The 19,122-nt window shown below is 47.3% G+C and overlaps 1 protein-coding gene across 5 annotated transcripts in view; it reads left to right on the top strand.

The window, feature by feature from the left end:
- ZBTB16 (zinc finger and BTB domain containing 16) overlaps window positions 1–19,122 on the top strand; it is a 197,268-nt gene that overhangs the window by 116,238 nt on the left and 61,908 nt on the right. For all 5 annotated transcript variants that reach the window (XM_025357867.1, XM_025357871.1, XM_025357869.1 and 2 more), the window contains one exon: window positions 11,353–11,439. In XM_025357867.1, coding sequence (XP_025213652.1) covers window positions 11,353–11,439 — 87 coding nt within the window. The remainder of the gene's footprint in view (window positions 1–11,352; window positions 11,440–19,122) is intronic.

Below are 19,122 nucleotides of genomic sequence, written 5' to 3' on the forward strand. Positions count from 1 at the left end.
ATGAAGGAATTATCAATATCGAGATCCCAAGGAGATCTCAACATTGTGAGAGGACTCGGCATTCTCTTCGGTCAGTGGGAAATGAGGGAGGCAGGAACCAGCATGGAGAGAGTGAGGGAGGTCCAGCACGCCGTCGAGGCTGAGGAACACTGCCTCCTATTCCCTTTAAAATACCTCCAGTGAAAAGTTAGTTGGCAGGAGTGTCAGGAGATGCTGGCGGACCGGGGCAGGGCCAGGTATCAGCTTGAAATGGGTGGAGTAGGCACTTGGATCCTGGCCACCAACCCTGGAGGGGTCTTAGTTTTCTTTTTTCCATTTCCCAGCCAGTATTGTGAATCCTACTCAGGGGAGATGGGTATGTGTGTGTGTGTGTGTGTGTGTGTGCATGTGTGTGTGTGCATGTGCGTAAAATCCTCCATGCCACCTTTAGGGTGGGGCCTGTGACGGAGCATTCAGAAGCTGCTTCAGAAGAAAGGAGCAGAATAAATGAGGACGAGAGGAGACCAAAGGCTCAGATCACAGGCTGAGTTTGGGGCTGCTGGGGGCCAGCAGAAACTTCTCTTTTCATTCTGAACTTCTCTCCTGAGAATCCCCAAGTGGAGACCTGGGAGGTGGGTGATTGTTGGTGTTTAGGAGTTGCGGAGATGTCCCATAAAATCATGGCAGAAACCCTTAGTCTTATGTCTCTGGCTTTATTATCCAGACTCTCACAAATGCCAAGGTTGCAAAGCTATCTCTCTTAAACAAAACAAAGTTATGAACACTTGAAAGCCCAGGTATTCCCTGGAACTCGGGTCAGTCTTTGGCACAGCCGCCCTGGCCCAGCCTGACTCTGGCTAATGATTCTCCCAATGTCTGGACTCTCTGTTCCACTTTACCTGCCTCATAGAGCAGAGTATTCACCTTGAGAAGGATTCTGCTGGCTGAACCCGGGAACCCAGCCCTCACTTGGTCTCAACAGCACCTTCCAAACACCAAGGGTTGTACGCATTTGAGATCTCGTGTATGGCCACGTTTAACTTTATTTGCCATGAGCGCCCAGCTTCTCATGAACACCTGTTCATCTTTTCTCCCTTAGAGACGTCCCAGTTTAAAACTTGTCATTTCAAGATGGACAGATGAAAGGATTCATCAAGGGTTACACAGCTCAGGCAGTGACAGTCAGGACCCCAAGTCAGTCTCTTTTGGTACTTTGGAAAATCTTGGGTGTGCTGGCCGACAGAACCCTCCTTGAGCCAGTTATCTACCCTGCCTCACCTAAGGCTGGTCCTGTCTCCCATTCCAAATAGCATAATGTCATCTATACGAGAACCCCAGAGAACATAGTGTCTCATTTACCCAGGCCATTTCCTTATTGTGATTGGGCCTTCTCCCAGAGCTGTGGGGCTGGAAATACTGTGGGCTGTATACCCTGTAGGCTGTGGCCAGGGTCTGTCCTCCTGGAGCTCATCAGCTTGATGAAGTGAAATTATTCCATAATCGTGATAATTACTGTGACTTGAGCACCTGCTGTATGCCAGGTACTTCATACAGGTTCTTGTTTAAGCTGTCACGTGAGGTTGAATAGCTTCGTTCTCAGGAGGGACATGAGGCTGCGAAATTGATGCTGGTACCATACCATCAATGAGCAGTAGAACCCTAAAGCTGTCTCTGGCTTTGAGCTGCTGTGGGACTTCTTTTTTTTCCCTTTTTTTTTTTTTTTTTTTTTTTTTGAGACAGAGTCTTGCTCTGTCGCCAGGCTGGAGGGCAATGGCGCGATCTTGGCTCACCACAACCTCTGCCTCCAGGGTTCAGGTGATTCTTCTGCCCCCACCTCCTGAGTAGCTGGGATTACAGGCATGCACCACCACGCCTGGCTAATTTTGTATTTTTAGTAGAGACGGGGTTTCTCTGTGTTGGTCAGGCTGGTCTCAGACTCCCGACCTCAGGTGATCCACCTGCCTCAGCCTCCCAAGGTGTTGGGATTACAGGCATGAGCCACTGTACCCTGCCTGAGACTTCATTTTGAGGGGCCTGACCGTTAACCTCTGAGAGATCTCTCAGTTGGCAAGGCATGTCTGGAAGGAAATCTGGTTCATCACAGCAGGGGCTGACATTCCTATAGTAAGAGAGAGTTTGTGTCCTTGTGCTGATCACCACCATACTATGATTGTCCAGTCATAGAAGTTGCCAGGAGAAGAAGGAGTTTAGAAGCAATGGTAAGGTGAACCCCTGAGTCGCTACTCTTAAGACTTCAGGAAGATTTGTATTTTTTTTTTGGAGACAGAATATGCCTCTGTCACCCAGGCTGGGGTTGCAGGCACAAGCTACTGCACCTAGCCTATATTTTTTAAAAATCTGCAACAAATTTACTATCTTACTTGCATTTTATTTAAACTAATTCACTCATGTATATTTAAAAACATAAATCACCTCGAACTGGTTTGCATTCCCTGGTTCCCGTCTGGGTAGGCAGTAGGAGGGCAATAATACCGTTAAACATTGGCCATGAGTGGTGATGGGAGCTGATGGTGGGGGTGTCATTTCCCTGATCTCCTCCTGGGGAAGACTGATCTGACCCCGTCTTTACTGGTGTGTTTTGGCTGGAAAGGTAAGAATATTTTAAATGGCGTGATGTATCTCTTGCATGCATTTGACGTTTGTGTGTGTCTTATACCTTGCTATTATTTTATCTCCTCGTGTCAACGATGATGTGGGTGTTAATGACAACCAGCATTTATTTATTGGGCAGTTACTGTATGCCAGGCAGTGTATTAAACACTTTACATGTATTACTTACATGAATCATCCCTGAAAGTGTGGCATAAACACTTTGAGCCCAGTTTTCTAGGTAAGAAACAGGCCCAGAAAAGATAATTCAATCTCCAGGGTGGTAGCTAGACATGGTAGAACTGGGACTTGAACCAGAGTTTGTTTGATTCCAGAGAGCGTGCTCTTCACTACCTTCCTGTGCAGCTTAATATCGAGTGCATGTGTGTGTTCTGGCTGTGGACAGTGTTTCTAAGCCTGTGGGATTACCTGCTGGTGCTAAAAGGAGTAACAAAAGAGCTTTCCAAGCCACTCTGCCTGAGAATTGAGTTGCAGGGATAAGGGACAAGGTAGACCTGTGTGCTCCCTGTGGGACTTGAGAGAGGGACTCCAGGCTCCCAGTAAGAGACAAGGGCACCATGCAGCTTCCTAGTAGCATCACATTTATTAGATAGGATAAGAAATGTTCTCTCAGCCATAGAGATGTCTCAGCATTTCCTCCTGACCCATTCCAGGGTTTCCTCTTTTGCAGAGTGGATATTTAGCCACACATGAGGTGTCAGTCATTTGCCAGGTCACTGGCAGGACATTGGCTTTTGGAGATCTGAAAACCACCTGTCCTCCATCCCAGGTGACTCCCGTTTTTCTGTTGCTCAGCCCAGGAGACGTTCCTGGTGTCTTTCTCGGTCCTGTATCATGACTTCATTCACCCTCCCATCCTGTAGTGAGGCCAGGCTCTGAGGACCTTTCCCCACAGCCTTGTCAACCACAGCTACCCTTGAACCACATCCTGGACCGATCGATGGGGCTGGTTGTTTTCCTTTCAGCCAGCATTTGTTCACCTGCTTTCCCTTTTCCCTCTTTCCTGAATCGGTGTCCCTTCCAGAAACTCTGGTTCTGGATCAGCTTTTTGTTTTGTTGATAAAGGAGAAAGAGCAAGAGTGAGAGAGCGAGAGAGCGAGAGAGAGAGAGCGAGAGAGAGCCTTCAAGCTCCTCTCCGGGAGTACACATCTCCTTGAGGGAAAGAACACGCAGTGCCGGCCTTTGGAATTGGCAGCCAGTGTGCTGTTCTCCGTCTGATAAGAGGTACTGTAAATAAAACTGTACACCGTGGCCTGTTGTAAAATGCCCCGCGTCTGTACTCATTGTTCTGACAGCTTATGCTTTTTTTGGGTCTGCTGTTTTGGTACACTCTGTACTTCCTTATGTAAGCAGGCGTGCAGATCTCATCAGAACATTCAAGATGTTTATTTTAAAATCTCAAGGAATTTTGAAAAAAGGACACACCACTCAGCATTAGATGCTGGCAAACATTAGGTGTTTTTTTCAGTGGTTCTTTTTTTCCCCCTTCTTATTATTAGCATGGGGGTGGGAGAGGTTTTGGAGAGGGAGGGATTTGGATTTTTTTTTTCTTCACTCATTGGCTTCTGCCTTCTTTCCTTCAGAGAGACACCACCCCCTATCTGATTGCAGTCAATGTCTTCTGCTTCCTTCCTGGATGCCCGGCACCTCCTCAGCCTCATTTCTGGTTAGGGCAGGTAGGGAGGGAGGCTGTTTGTCAAGGGTGAGGGCAGCTGCAGGGAGCTTGTCATGGCTTCTACTGGATTGCAGCTTTAATTGTCACTGGGATCCTGGGCGTTTAGAGAAAGCTTTATATTTTTGAAAGTGCCCTGCTGACTGTTCCCGACTTTGATTCTTGTGAGTTGGGGTGATCCTTGGCACAGAGGGAGAGCTGCTGCCACACACGGAGGCCTCAGTCCCACCTCTGGCATGTGCGTCCTCTCTTTCCACAAAACTTTAACCTGCTTTGAACCTTCCTCCTTCCTTTATCCCCAACCTTCTGGAGGTGTCAGGAAGTCAGGGAAAAAGGAGAAGAAGAGTGGGGGTCTGGAGAACCCAAAATGATCAGGGAGCTCCTTGCAGAGCGGTGCTTAGAACATCCCGAAGCCCTCATCTGCAGGGTCCCTGGGAGACTGGCAGGGGCAAGGATGTCTGCCTGTCTCTTTCACAGCTGGGTACCTGGAATCTCAGACAAACTCAGAGCCTGGGGTACGGAGTAGTCACTCGGCAGGTCACTGCCCGGGGGTAGGAGGCTCACTGACTGTAATGGAGGGAAGGCTTGTTTGTTGGGTGCCACAGTGAGCATTGGACTGGGTTGGTAGCAGACATACTGATGAGAGGGAGGTCTCGCACCAGAGGAAGCAGACATCCCCACTTCCTAACCTTTCCTTTCTTTTCCTCTCAGCTGCCTAAGACCTAGCCAGAGACCATGTCCTTGAGTTTTAAATAGGGGGTAGTAGAGAACTGAGTGTGCAGAATAAGGACTCTGCCACCCCCTAGGGGACAGACAGCTTGGCAGTGCCCTGAGTGGCCATTGCGCCCTTCCCAGGTGAGTTCTGCACCTAGGAACCTGCCTGGGGCTTTCTTTGCTTAACAAGCATTTAGTAGGCACAGACTGTGTGCCGGGCATGGCGCAGGGCATCGGGGATATGGTAAAGCCCAAGACAGGTGGGAACCTGCTCTCACAGAGCTCACAGTCCACTGGGAAGATGGAAGAGAGCCCCAAATACAGGACAGTCGAATGGGGCTCCAGGGGCTTGTCCAGAGAAGATTTCAGAGCCAGGCTGGTGAATAGCTGCTGACACGGACATATTGGTTCGATGGCAGATTTTTCTGCTCCCTTGAACAAAACAATCACTCATCTTTAAGTTAGAGAAACAAGGTGGGGGGTGTGTGTGTGTGTTCATGTATGTGCATGTGTGGTGCCATGTGTCTTTATGAATGTGAGACTCACTTTACACAAGATAAATGGCCCCCAAATAACTGTACATCCAATTCCAGTAAAATCAGCCATACTTTAATTGCATGAAGGGAGCTCTTTCTTTAAAGGAAAAGTGACTGGAGATAAATGGTAGCTGTGACTTACTGGTTCTGTATATCTACCCACCGGCTGTGGGGTGGAGCACTTTCCCCACCTTGTCGCAACTCTCCGAGGGACCTCCCCTTACTGCTTCCATTTTACAGCTGAGGCGACAGGCTCCCTGAGATTGGCAGCTTGCTGAGGGTCACAGCTGGCAACTAGCTTGCCTGGGATTTGACCTCTGATCTGTCTGACCCAAATGTTGAGCTCGTAACCACACTGCGCTGCCTCCTGAGGCATAAATGGCACCAAGGACCTCTGCTGTCCACAGAGTGTTTTGTGATCTGCAAGGAGTTTCGTATTCATTCATGTCTATTATCTTGTTTGCTCTTCACAGCAGCCTCACGGAGGCAGACAGATAGGCTTATGCCCATTTTACAGATTGGGAAATCAGTTCATTGAGGTGTGGTGACTAGTTGTGAGTGGCCAGGTTAGGTGTGGGATCTCATGCCTGCACCTCTGGATCCTGCTGTTGTCCTCGGTTTGCTTGGATCTGTGATGGCTATGGATAGCAAAGGTCTAGCGCCCTTTATCTTCCACTATTCTCCCTCTGCTATTTAATTTCTTTCCCACAATCTATCCGTTAACTTCCCCCATCCCCGCATCTCCTACCTCAACCTCCCTCCATCCCGTGCAGCTGGCCTCCTTGCTCCTCTTCCCTTGCCTGGCGTGGATGTTGTCACGTGGTGGCCTTGCTGTATGCAGATGTCAGCGCATCAGCGAGGGCCTCCTTGACTACCCTGTGTAAAAGAACAGCCCCTGGCACTCTCTGTTTATCTTCATTTAATGCTTTGTTGTTGTTGTTGTTGTTGTTTTGAGATAGGGTTTCACTCCTGTTTCCCAGGCTGGAGTGCAATGGTGTGATCTCAGCTCACTGCAACCTCTGCCTTTCGGGCTGAAGCTATTCTCCTGCCTCAGCTTCCTGAGTAGCTGGGATGTAAAATCAGCCACCATGCCTGGTCAATTTTTGTATTTTTAGTAGAGATGGGGTTGCACCATGTTGGCCAAGCTGGTCTTGAACTCCTGAGCTCAAGTGATCTACCCATCCCGGCCTCCCGAAGTGCTGGGATTACAGGCATGAGCCATTGTGCCTGGCCCTCTTCACTTAATTTATTTCTCTTTTTATCACTTATCACCACCTGGCCTGTTTTATATTTACTTGCTCTAAAAATCCGCCCTCCCTTCTTGAACATAAGCTCCCTGAGGGCAGGGATTTCATCTCTTTTGTTTATTTCCTGTAATCCACCTCTTGGCATATAGTTACTGGACATTCAAAAACCAGCTCCCGTGTGTAGGAAGGATATGGCAAGTCACGGCCATCCCCAAGCTGTGTCCCTGGAGTTCTCCCTACTCCAGGTTGAGCCCCAGGAAATTTTGTGGGTGTAAATGCTGCTGCTAGGTCCGTGCACACCCGCTGTGTTCAGCTGGCATGACCTTCTTCCCTCCTCCTTTGCCCCCTCCCATTGATGCTTTATAAATGTATTAGTGGCTGCATGATGTCACCGTAATGCATTTTGGGAATAGCCATGTGGTTTATACACACTTGAGTTGCTTTGAATGCAAACCTGACATCATACTGAAGGCAGCAGTGAACAACATATGCACAGTAAACAGGCAGCGACTGTCTTATTGATTAACAGATGAGGCCTCTATTATCGATCAAAGCTTGGCGAGGAAATTTATCACTTTTAATTTCAGGGCTGCCAAATATTTCTGCCTCTGAGCCAGCCATTACAGAGACAATTTAAAGGCACAAGACTCCTTGGGAGGGAGGATTTTGTCTGTCTCGCTCTGCTCCGCTCACGTGTCCGTGGAACTGCCTGTCTTGGCTCTCACCCTGGAGAGTTGGGGGGAAGTCAGAGCCTCTCCGGGTGGGCGTGGGAGTACTGGGGCTTTGTGAGTAGGGGCTAGCAGTGGGAGCTGACATTTGTGTTATCCACGTGTAAAGAGGGACCTGGCCCAGAGTCAGTGAGGACAGGGGCTTTCACACGCTCAGCTCAGTGTCGTGACTTCAGCGAGGTGGGGGTGGAGTGGCGGGACTTTGAAGGCAAGCAGATGTGGTCAGGCTTGGGCCGAGGCAGCCGCTTTTACTAGATCATGTGTGCTTATCTGTCTTCATCTTCCTCTGCACTTGTCTGATGGTACACATCCGGCCCTTTATTTCCTACCTGGCCTCCTTCCTTTCTCTCTGCTTCTCAGTCATTAAAGTGAGAAGCTCCTCCAGCCCACAGTGATGGCTGTTTTCTAAGAACCCTCCGGACCACATCCCTTGGAAGCCTGTGGCATGGTGGGCTCCTCGCCGACTGCAGGGCCCCAGTGTGGGAGCCCACAGGGTGCCCTCCCCTTCCCAGCCAGTGCTTCCCTCTTCGGGCCTTTGCTTCCCCTTTCTCCTTTACGGAGCCGTGAGAGCGGATAGAACCCAAGGAAGAAATACAATTAAAATCAGATTCCTTACAGATCCACAGAAAATCATTGATGGCTAATGATTTGGGACTGGGGGCAGTTTCTAATTGTGAGGGAGCTGTGACTTCATCCAGCCCCAGCTTTCCCGTCCAGGCCCACTCTGCTCTTGGAGGTGCTGTCTGCATTTCCAGTGTAAATGGATGAAAGGTAGTCTTGGCTGCTACCCCTGCTCACACACATCATCACTGCTTCGCCATCACTGGGGGCTAGAAGTTTTCTTGGCTCTTTCCTCAAAGCTCTCTAAGCCGTATATCAGGTGCTTGGCCTGAGGGTGCCCTGTGGCTTGAAGGGACACCCAGAGGTCACCATGGGATTCTCCGTGCCTCCAGGTGAAATTCAACCCCAGCCACCTAAGGCAAATGACAATATTTATTTTTAAAGCTTTTCAGGAGAAGTGAGTTCATATCCTCCCTGGGGTACTTTGTCACCCACTTATCCGGCCAGTCGACTCACGTTTATTCAGCACCTACTAGAGTGTATCCTGCTCATCAGTAGGAAGATAGGTGTCAGCGAGACAGAGAAAGTCGATACCTCCAGAGGACCCCACCTTCTAGACTTCCTCTGGGATCCTCATATTCTTCACTGCAAGAAGCATTTATTGGTATTGAAGTCTGTGCTGGAACAGCTTGTATTTGGAGTTGCATTCCTTCAGTATGTGCTGATTCTCCAAGGCAGAGGTTTCCAAATTTCTAGAAAAGTAGTGGAGCCATTTTTCCAGCCCCAAAGCCCTGATGTGTAAAATAGGTAAATTGAATTTTCATTCAGAGATGGGAGCTCAGACCCCACCCATGGAGTCTTATCCACAAAGCATCTTTGCAGATGGAACCCTAGGGAGGCCAAAGGGTACAGGGATTACTCTGAAATGAGGCTGCCTGTGTTTGAATTCACCTTTACTATGTTAACCACTGTGTAGCGTTGGGCAAAGTGCTTAACCTCTCTGGGCTTGAATGTACTCATCTGCTACATGGCGATAATGATAGCACGTACTATATAAATGGTGGTAGTTAGGACGAATGATACATATTAAGCATCTAGCATCATGCCTGGTATATAGTCAAGACTCAGGAAATCTGAGGTGATTTGAAAACAGCACTGTCGGCTACAAATTTGTGTAAAAAGTAGTTCTGGCTCTAATACAAAACTAAAACACAGGCATATTTAAAGAAGAGCGAAGATGACCAGACACACTGGCTCACACCTGGAACCCCCCAGCACTTTGGGAGACCAAGGTAGGAGGATCACTTGAGCCCAGGAGCTCAAGACCAACCTGGGAAACACAGTGAGACCTCATCTCTAAATAAAAAACAACAAACAAACAAACAAACGGAATTAGTCAGGCATGGTGGCGTGCACCTGTAGTCCCAGCTACTCAGGAGGCTGAGGTGGGAGGATTGCTTGAACCCAGGAGGTTGAGGCTGCTGTGAGCTATGATTGTACCACTGCACTCCAGCCTGGGTGACAGACAGAGACCCTATCTCAAAAACAACAATGACAACAACAAAGTGCTAAGACGTGTTGAAAGGAACAGAGTGCAGTGGCAGATTGGAAAGGGCAGAAGAGTAAGGGACTGGAGAGCTTGATGTCCACAAACTCTGGCCTTGAAAATGGAGTGGGATTGGAACAGATGGAGGAACAGGACTGAGCATTGCTCAAGCACAGCGACTCTGGGAAGGTCAAGCAGTGCCCAGAGAGGGCTGGTGAGGACAGCTTACCTATGGAGGTGGGTGGCTAACCGGGACAGGCTATGGAAGGCCTTGAAGCCAAGTAGAGGAATTTAGAGTCAGTACACATTGGGAGGCCTTGTATCTTCTTGAGTAAGAAAGTATGAGGAATCAAGTGGCCGTAGAGGAACCTGCATGTGTTGAGTAGATTGTGGGTGGCTGGTGGTGTGGAAACCACCTCGCGTCTTACAGTGTTCTGAGTGTGATGCTGCAAGGGCCTGAATGGGGTGGTGATTGCAGTGGAATCACTGCACCAAATGCCGTGGAAGAGTACATCTACGAGACATCTTGAAGGAAAAATGCCAAGGCTTGTGACAGGTGACCCCTGGATCAGATAATATAGTAGAGCCATGAAGACTATTAGCCAATGATAAAAAGTACTGTTTCATCTTGACATGGTGGCATTATCACTTTAAGCCTTCTAAATGACAGTTCTGAGAAAGTTTATTAAATTGAGTTGCACTGAATTAATCTTATTTATTCCACAAATATGTATAGTAATAGGTTTCCACTGTGTGTCAGGCAGATGCAGCTGTGCACAAGATGACACGGTCCCTCCGCCAGGGAACTTACCATGTGGTGAGAGAGAAAGACAGGGCCACGGGCATTTGGAATGGAGCACAGCAAGGGCCAAGAACTGGAACATATCAGGTGCTATCGGAGCATAAAGGAGCCTTGCCTCACCTACACATGGGGGCCCGGGTATTGAAGTCGATGCATGAATGATGAATAGGACCTCCAACTGCACCATAGCAGCCAGGGAAGCGTGGGAGAATGTCAGAGGCAGAGGACATGCAGAAGAATGTGCTCAGGCCTAGCAATGAGGAAGAATATGGTTGCTCCAGGGAGCCCACATGGTTCAGTGTAGCTGGAGAAAAGAGAGCAAGAGTGAGGTGTGAGAGACGAAGCAGGAAAGAGGAGCATACCGAGAAGTGCTGTGTGAGTCACAGTAAGGAGTTTGAACCTTGTTCTTCAGGCACTGGGGAGTCATTCAGGGGTTTTAAATGGTCAGATGCAGGCAGCAGTTGGGGGTAGACGGTGGGTTTAGTTTTGGACACACTGAGTCAGAGGTCCCCGTGTACATCCAGGTAGAGGTATGTCAGCAATTCTTACCTTCCCATAAAGTACAGTTGAGGCAACAGGACACATTTCCCTGCGTTGGTATCATTTTTCTCCTGTCCTCCCATCACGTGGAGGTAGGTCTTCAGATCCTCCTTCTTCTTGAGGTATCTAACTTGGAGCCCATTTCTGTTTATCTTGGTTATTCTGATTTTGTTTCTCCTTCTCTCTGGAAGAGCCCTAGACAAAGGCATTTGGAACTCAGTTGGGTGAATGTTCACCTCTTAGAGGAAGGTCTGAACCATGGATGATCCCTCACTCAGGATTTTCGCAGGTGTCCAGTCCCCTCCCCTAGTGTCCACCTGCACAGTTGTGGCCCAAGACCTCCCCCCTCACCAATGGACTATTGTTCTAGTGGTAACTGCCTCTCCTTTCTTTCAGCGGGTGCCAAAGCCTTTGTCTGTGATCAGTGTGGTGCACAGTTTTCGAAGGAGGATGCCCTGGAGACGCACAGGCAGACCCATACTGGTGAGTTGACTTGGATTCCTATTCTTCAGGTTTTCCACAGTGTTGGTAGCACATGGACGTGAACTGTCTGGGTGGCAACCTCTTTTTAGCAAATGTAACATCCAGTAATTTCCTGGGGGAGCTGTGAGTAGGGTGGGCTTCTGCCATGTTCAGCTACCCGTGGCTGTGTGGCTGGCCCAGCAGAAGTTTACAAGTATGACATGGCCCCATGAGAATGGCTGTCCTAGATTAGGCCAGGATCTGTCTCTAACTGGCCACTGAGATCCCATTTTCTTGGAGGTATCTAGTACGCTCTTGTTGAGGCCTTAGTCTGTGATGTTACCAAAACATCTTCCTTTGGTCAGGAAATCTGTCACACCCATCTGATGAGACTGAAACCCTCATGTGGCCATGGTGGGCTGGTCCTCCCTCTGCGAGAGCTGAGACGTTGTCTAAAATCAGTCTGTACACAGGATGCATCTGAACAATATTAACTCACAATGATAGAGCTTTATTTGATTTCAAGGAGATTGATTTCACTGCACCAAAGTCATCTGATGATTGTGATCAGCGTTGTTGTCACCAGATCGTCACGGCAGCTCACACTTAACACTCACAGTAAGGCAGGCACTGTTCTTAGGGCTTTACGTCAGGGATCCCCAACCCCGGGATCATGGACTGGTGTCCGTGGTGGTCTGTTAGCAACCAGGCTGCACGGCAAGAGGCGAGCAGTGGGCGAGCAAGTGAAACTTCATCTGTATTTATAGCTGCTCCTCATTGCTTGCATTACCACCTGAGCTCCTCCTCATGTCAGAGCAGCAGCAGCAGCAGCATTAGATTCTCATAGGAGCACAAACCCTACTGTGAACTGTGCACGCAAGGGGTCTAGGTTGTGTGCTCCTTATGAGAATCTAATGCCTGATGATCTGTCACTGTCTCTCGTCACCCCCAGATGGGACCATCTAGTTGCAGGACCTCAGGGCTCCCACTAATTCTACATTATGGTGAGTTGTATAATTAGTTCATTATATATTATAATGTAATAATAGAAAAATAAAGTACACAATAAATGTAATGTGCTTAAATCATCCCAGGAATACCCTCCTGTACCCTGCCGTATGTGAAAAAGTTGTCTTCCATAAAACTGATCCCTGGTGCCAAAAAGGTTGGGGAGCACTGCTTTACGTGATCCCACCTGGCCAATCTCTGAATAACGCTATAAGGTAAGGTCGGAGGCTACTCTTACATCATAGATGAGGAAACTGAGGCTGAAAAGAGGGAAAGTGACTTGCTGGAGTTGGTAATGGGGACAGGTGTGGTAGAACCATATAGTTCAGAGCTGAGACTGCATGAGTTTAATCCTGACTGCCACTTCCTATTTGTGGGGCCATGGATAAATTATTCAAACTCTCTAAATATAGATTTCTCATCTGTTAGAAAAGTGGAGTCATATTAGTGTCTACCTCCTAGCATTAGGGTTGTTGTGGGGATGAAATAAGGTATTTTATTTGAAGTATTTCATGGCGTGTTTGGCTCATAGTAAGCACTCAATAAATAGTAGTAGGTATATTTAATGTAATAGATATTTATTGAGTTTCTACAATGTGCCTGGCACTGTTTAGGCATTTAAGATGTAGTAGTGCATGAGACAGATGACATTCCTGCCCCTCATGGAACTGAGCTTCTAGCTGGGAGACAGAATCAGCAAATAAGTGTACGATATCATATCTGCTTATACATACTAAGTGCTACTAAGAAAAGGATAAGGAGTAGAGAATAATAGGGAGAAAAGAAATATCGTGGATATTTTGGGAGAAATGTTGTAGATAAAATGGTTAGGGAAGGCCTCTCCAAGAAGGTGGTATCTGGGCAGAGTCTTAAAAAGAGAAGGAGTGAGCCACTCAAAAATTTTCTGGGAAGAATGTCTAAGCAAAGGGAGTGAGTGCTTACGGAAGCCCTGAGGCTGGGTCAAGTCTGACAGGTTTAAGGACCCTCATGCAGAGCAGTGGTGGCCAGAGAGCTGGGAGTGATGTGCAGAGAGTGGTGAGGGATGAGGACAGGATCTGGCAAGTCTCTCAGCCCTGGTAAAAGATCTGGGTTTTATGCTGCATGTGCTAAGAGTCCTTTGGAGGGTGAGAAAATATCTGCAAATCATATATTTGATGAGGAACTTATAGCTAGAAATAGAAAGAGGTCTTATAATTCAAAAAACATTAACAAATAATCAAATTAAATAATGGGCAAAGGTTTTGAACAGACGTGTCTCCAAAGATGACAAATAGCCAATGAGCACATGAAAAAGATGCTCAACTGCATTCACCATCAGGTAGATGCAAATCAAAACCACAGTGAGATACTGCTTCACACCCACTACAGTGTGGCTACAATAAAAAATACAGATAATAACAAGTGGTATCAAAAATGTGGAAAAACCAGAACTCTCATACTGTGCTGGTGGGAGTGTAAAATGGTGCAGCCACTTTGGAAAACATTCTGGAGATTCCTCAGGAGGTTAGCTGAGGCAGGTAGATCACGAGGTCAGGAGATTAAGACCATACTGGCCAACATGGTGAAACCCCATTTCTACTAAAAAAGTACAAAAATTAGCTGGGCGTGGTGGCATGTGTTTGTAATCCCAGCTACTTGGGAGGCTGAGGCAGGAAAATCACTTGAACCAGGGAGTTGGAGGTTGCAGTGAGCTGAGATTGCGCCACTCCAGCCTGGTATCAGAGTGAGACTCTGTCTCAAAAAAAAAAAAAAAAAAAAAAGATTAAACATAGAATTACCATACGACACAGCAGTTCTTCTCTTAGGTATACAACCAAGAGAACTGAGACGATATGTTTATAGCAGCATTATTCATAATAGCCAAAACAAAATGGAAACAACCCAATATGTATCAACTGATGAATGGATAAACCAAGTATTCACACCATGGTATACTGTTTGGCTCTAAAAAGGAATGAAGTACTGATACATACTACGACACAGATGAACTTGAACATGCTCTGTGAAAGAAGCCAGATGCAAAATGATTGTGTTCATGTGAAATATCTAGAATAGGCAAATCTATAGAGACAGAAAGTAAATTAGTAGGTGCCAGGGGCTGGGGTAGTTGTGAGGAAATGGAGAGTGACTGCTGATGAAGCCGGAGTTTCTTCATGGAGTGATGAAAATGTTCTAAAATTGATCATGGTGATGACTGCACAGCTTTGAATACTGAGGCTCCTCGACTTACAGTGGGGCTGTGTCCTGCTAAACCCATCATAAGTTGAAAAGATAATAAATTGAAAATGCATTTATTACAACTAACCTACTGAACATCATAGCTTAGCCTAGCCTACCTTAAATGTGCTCCAAACACTTACATTAGCCAACAGTTGGGCAAAATCATCTAATATAAGACCTATTTTATAATAAAAGTGTTGAAGATCTCATGGAATGTATTATATCCTGTACATTACTTCAAAACTGTGATGGTTTCCCACAATTATAAAGTTAAAAATCCTAAGTCAGGGACCATTCTATGTATTAGTTGAACTGTACACTTTAAAAGACATGAATTTTATATTGTATGGTATGTGTATTAGATCTCTGAAAAGTGGCATGGGTGTGTACATGTATATAAATGAGCTCTGCCAGTGTCAGGAAGAGTCACTGGCATCACTCATGCCACCTCTCTTTCATATGTAGATACATACACACACACACATATATATACACACATATGTATACATACACACACATATACGCACAGACAGAGTGATGTGCCATGTATTAAGCCGTTCTTGCATTGCGGTAAATAAATACCTGAGACTGGGTAATTTACAAAGAGGTTTAATTGGCTCACAGTTCTGCAGGCTTTCCAGGAAGCATGATGCTGGCATCTGCTCAGGCTCTGGGGAGGCCTCAGGAAGCTTACAACCATGGTGGAAGGCAAAGGGGGAGCAGGCATGTCACATGGCCAGAGCAGGAGCTAGAGAGAGAGAGTTGGGCAAGGGGGAAGCAGCTGCACACTTTTAAATGACCAGTTCTCTCAGATAACTCACTCATTGTCATGAGAATAGCACCAAGAGGATGGTACTAAACCATTCAGGATAAACCCATCCCCATGATCCAATTGCCTTGCACCAGGCCCCACCTCGAACACTGGGGATTACAGTTCAATATGAGATTTGGGCAGGACAAATATCCAAACTATATCACACCATATAATGACATTTTGGTCAACAATGGATTGCATATATGACAGTGGTCTCATAAGATTATAATACCATATTTTTACTGTACCTTTTTTACATTTAGATGTGTTTAGATACATGAATACTTACCATTGTGTTACAATTGCCTGCAGTGTTTAGTACAGCAGCATGCTGTAAAGGTTTGTAGCCTAGGAGCAATTGGCAGTCCCATATAGCCTTGGTGTGTAGAAGGCCGTACCATCTAGGCTTATGTAAGTGTGCTCTAGGATGTAGCCTAGAAGCTACCCACTAGAAAGTGGAGAGCTGGAACTTGACCCAACTCACGTGCTCTTTCCACGACTCCCCAACTGCCTGCACATTGACTGAGTGTTGTCCATGGGCTAAAAGGCTCAGGATCATGCCCCGTCATGGGCAGGGCTCTTTTGGCTCCTTGTGCCCTATTTAAGACAAAATTGTCTAATGAAACATTTCTCAGAACATACCCTTATCACTAAGTGACATTTGACTGTACACACACATGCACACACACACACATACATAGCTTTACTGAGATATAATACATACACACACACACACAGATGTGCATTTATAGAGAAGGTGGAAAAGTAGTCCATTGAAGGGTTTTGACTGGGAGAATGACATGACTTGATTTATGTGTTTAAAAGATTATTCTGGTTCTTGTGTTGAGGATTGACCATAGAGAGTATTGTCATGTAACAAACCACTGCAATAGTAGCTTAAAACAATAAAGTGTTATTGTCTCTGACAGTTCTGTGGGTAACTGGGCTCAGCTGGGTGGTTTTCAGTTGGGGTCTCATGTGGTTTCCATCAGGTAATGGCTGGAGCTGATGTTATCTGAAGACTCAGCTGGGCTGGATGTCCGAGATGGCTCCTTCACTCAATTATCTGAGTCTCAGTGTTCCTTTGCGTGGCTTCTCTCTTCAGCAGAGTAACCTGCATTTGTTGTGTGACAGCTCAGGTTTCCAGGAGTCAGGACACCGAAACTGCCAGCCCTCTAAAAGCTAGGCTGGAAGTACACAGCATTACTTCCACCATATTTCATCAATCAGATAGTCATAGGTCAGCCCCAGATCGAAGGTGGTGGAAGGCTGGACTCTCCTTCTCAGTAGGGAAGTGACAGAAACCTATAGGGAAGGAGGAATTGATGGCAGCCATCTTTGGAAACAAGCTGCCACAGGGGACTCAAGTAGAAGAAGGAAGAACACTAGTCAACTGCTGTTAAGATTATTGTCGTCAATATTTCAGCATTCTTGTCCTTTCCTGAGTAGACAACTAAATGGTATGCCTCCTAAATGGTACCTTGAGCTTTGGCCTGGAGGGGTCTTGCCCTGTCATGATGGGAGGAGAGCTTTACAGGTGAGCTGTCATTCCAGTCAGCATCTCCCTAGCTCAGTTATAGAGAAGGTGACCTGGCTAGGTTATTCTGCCCAGGGTTCCAGAGCTTGTTGTCGTGAAAGCAAGGGAAGGACCGAGTCTCCCAGGGTCCCAGCCATTTTCTTATTGCTAGACTGCAGGTAACTGAGAATCCCACTCTGAGAGTTCTAATCTGGGGGAATGAGCTGTGAGCCAGCTTTGCCAAGCAGCTTAATTCTGTCCATCCCGATTACATTTGCAGCATCAGGGAGCAAGCTGCCCTCTCAGCCAGAGGCAGGGGAGCAAGCTGAGTCCCTGAGGGATGAGCAGCTGTGGAGGTTGTTCCCAGGCAGACCCCAGACGTATGGAGCACCCCCTGTGCGCCTGGCACCCGCTGGGGATATGATGGTGACCAACTCAGGCACATGCCCTGTTCTTGAAAGAAGCTGAAGGTCTGAATATGGTGGCCTGGGCCCTTTGTTTTCCCCCAGAGATCTTGTGGATGGGGCTTCTCTGCTGGAGGAGGGAGAGGTCAGCTACCGAGTGCCCCCTGCTGATGTTAAGGTAAAATGTGGCTTGCTCAATAGGCCACATGTGGTGTGCTCAATAGAGATTGAGTAAACTGAGCTCTTGAAAGGATGGGGAATGGAGAAAATGAATCCAAATTAGGGGTGAGAGACCAAGGTGGATGCTTTGAGAAAGGCTCCCTGCCAGCCTTAGTATGAGCTGTGGGTGAGCTCCCCCAGCAGGGAAGAGCCACTTCCTTGTGTGGGGCAGGTGTCGTGCTCAGTGCCGAGGGGAGATTCGACAGCAGCCTTACCCTCAGGATAGGGCTGGCAAAGAGGGGTCCTGTGTGACCCTGGTGACTCTTTCTGACATGTGGCAGAGCTCATTCATCACTCATAGCTCTACTTCCTGCTGAACTCAGGTGGATTTTCAGTTCCCCTAATAATCAATGAGAGAATACAATCTGAAATCTATTTGCCCTCTCTATTCCAGGAAAGGGGACCCTGGAGGAAGGGAGTTTCCTGATAACAGGGAACACTGAAAATATCACTGAAGCTGTTAGAGTGGGAAAAGCCAGGTGGGAGACCAGGTATCATTGGGAAACCAACAGGAGAGTAGGTAGGGAAGAGCTCTGAAATAGAGAAGGAATGGGCCAGGCACGTTGGCTCATGCCTGCAATCCCAGCACTTTGGGAGTCCGAGGTGGGCGGATCATGAGGTCAGGAGATGAGACCATCCTGGCTAACACAGTGAAACCCCATCTCTACTAAAAATACAAAAAATTAGCCGGGTGTGGTGGTGGGCACCTGTAGTCCCAGCTACTCGGAAGGCTGAGGCAGGAGAATGGCATGATCCCAGGAGGCGGAGCTTGCAGTGAGCCGAGATCGCGCCACCGCACTCCAGCCTGGGCGACAGGGCAAGACTCCATCTCAAAAAAAAAAAAAAAAAAAAAAAAAAAAAGAAGGAATGGAGACCCTGGGACAGTGAAAATAATGCCAATACCACTTGATATTTTTGCTACCTTAGTTTATAAAACATGTTCGTCTATTATACCCATTTAACAGAGGAGACGATGGGGCCCTAGACACTGCCCACTAGGAAGTGGAGAACTGGAACTTGACCCAGCTCCAACTCAAGTGCTCTTTCTACTACTCCCTGGCTGCCTCCGCGTTGACTGAGTGTTGTCCAGGAGTCTGTAGGCTGAATGGTTCAGAGTGATCCTGTTTAGAGGTCATTGAGCTCATGGCCCTGCCTGGGAAGAGCTCTTTTGGATCCCTGTGCCCCATTGCACTGTGAAGCCCCAACACCCTGATGTGCACATCCTCCTCCTGGAGTAGGATACAGTTTGCCTGAATCAGATCAGTTTCATATCCAAGGCTGCCACGTGGGAGTTCATGGAGTTCACGTGTGGCTTTGCATAGGGCAGGTGGTTATGGTGTCGTACAGGTATTCTTGAAACTGGAAAATGAACTTAATGGAAACTATTTCCAATTCCAGTCTATCCAAGAGAATGGCATCTTCACATCTCACATCCCTTTTGACCCTACTTGACCTGGATTTCTGTCCTGGTGTGTGTGACCCCTCCATGCCCCCTGCCCTCAAGATCTTGACGGGCTCAAGCT

Source organism: Theropithecus gelada, chromosome 14 (genome assembly GCF_003255815.1).
Source record: "Theropithecus gelada isolate Dixy chromosome 14, Tgel_1.0, whole genome shotgun sequence".
In the NCBI taxonomy this organism is placed as follows: Eukaryota; Metazoa; Chordata; class Mammalia; order Primates; family Cercopithecidae; genus Theropithecus; species Theropithecus gelada.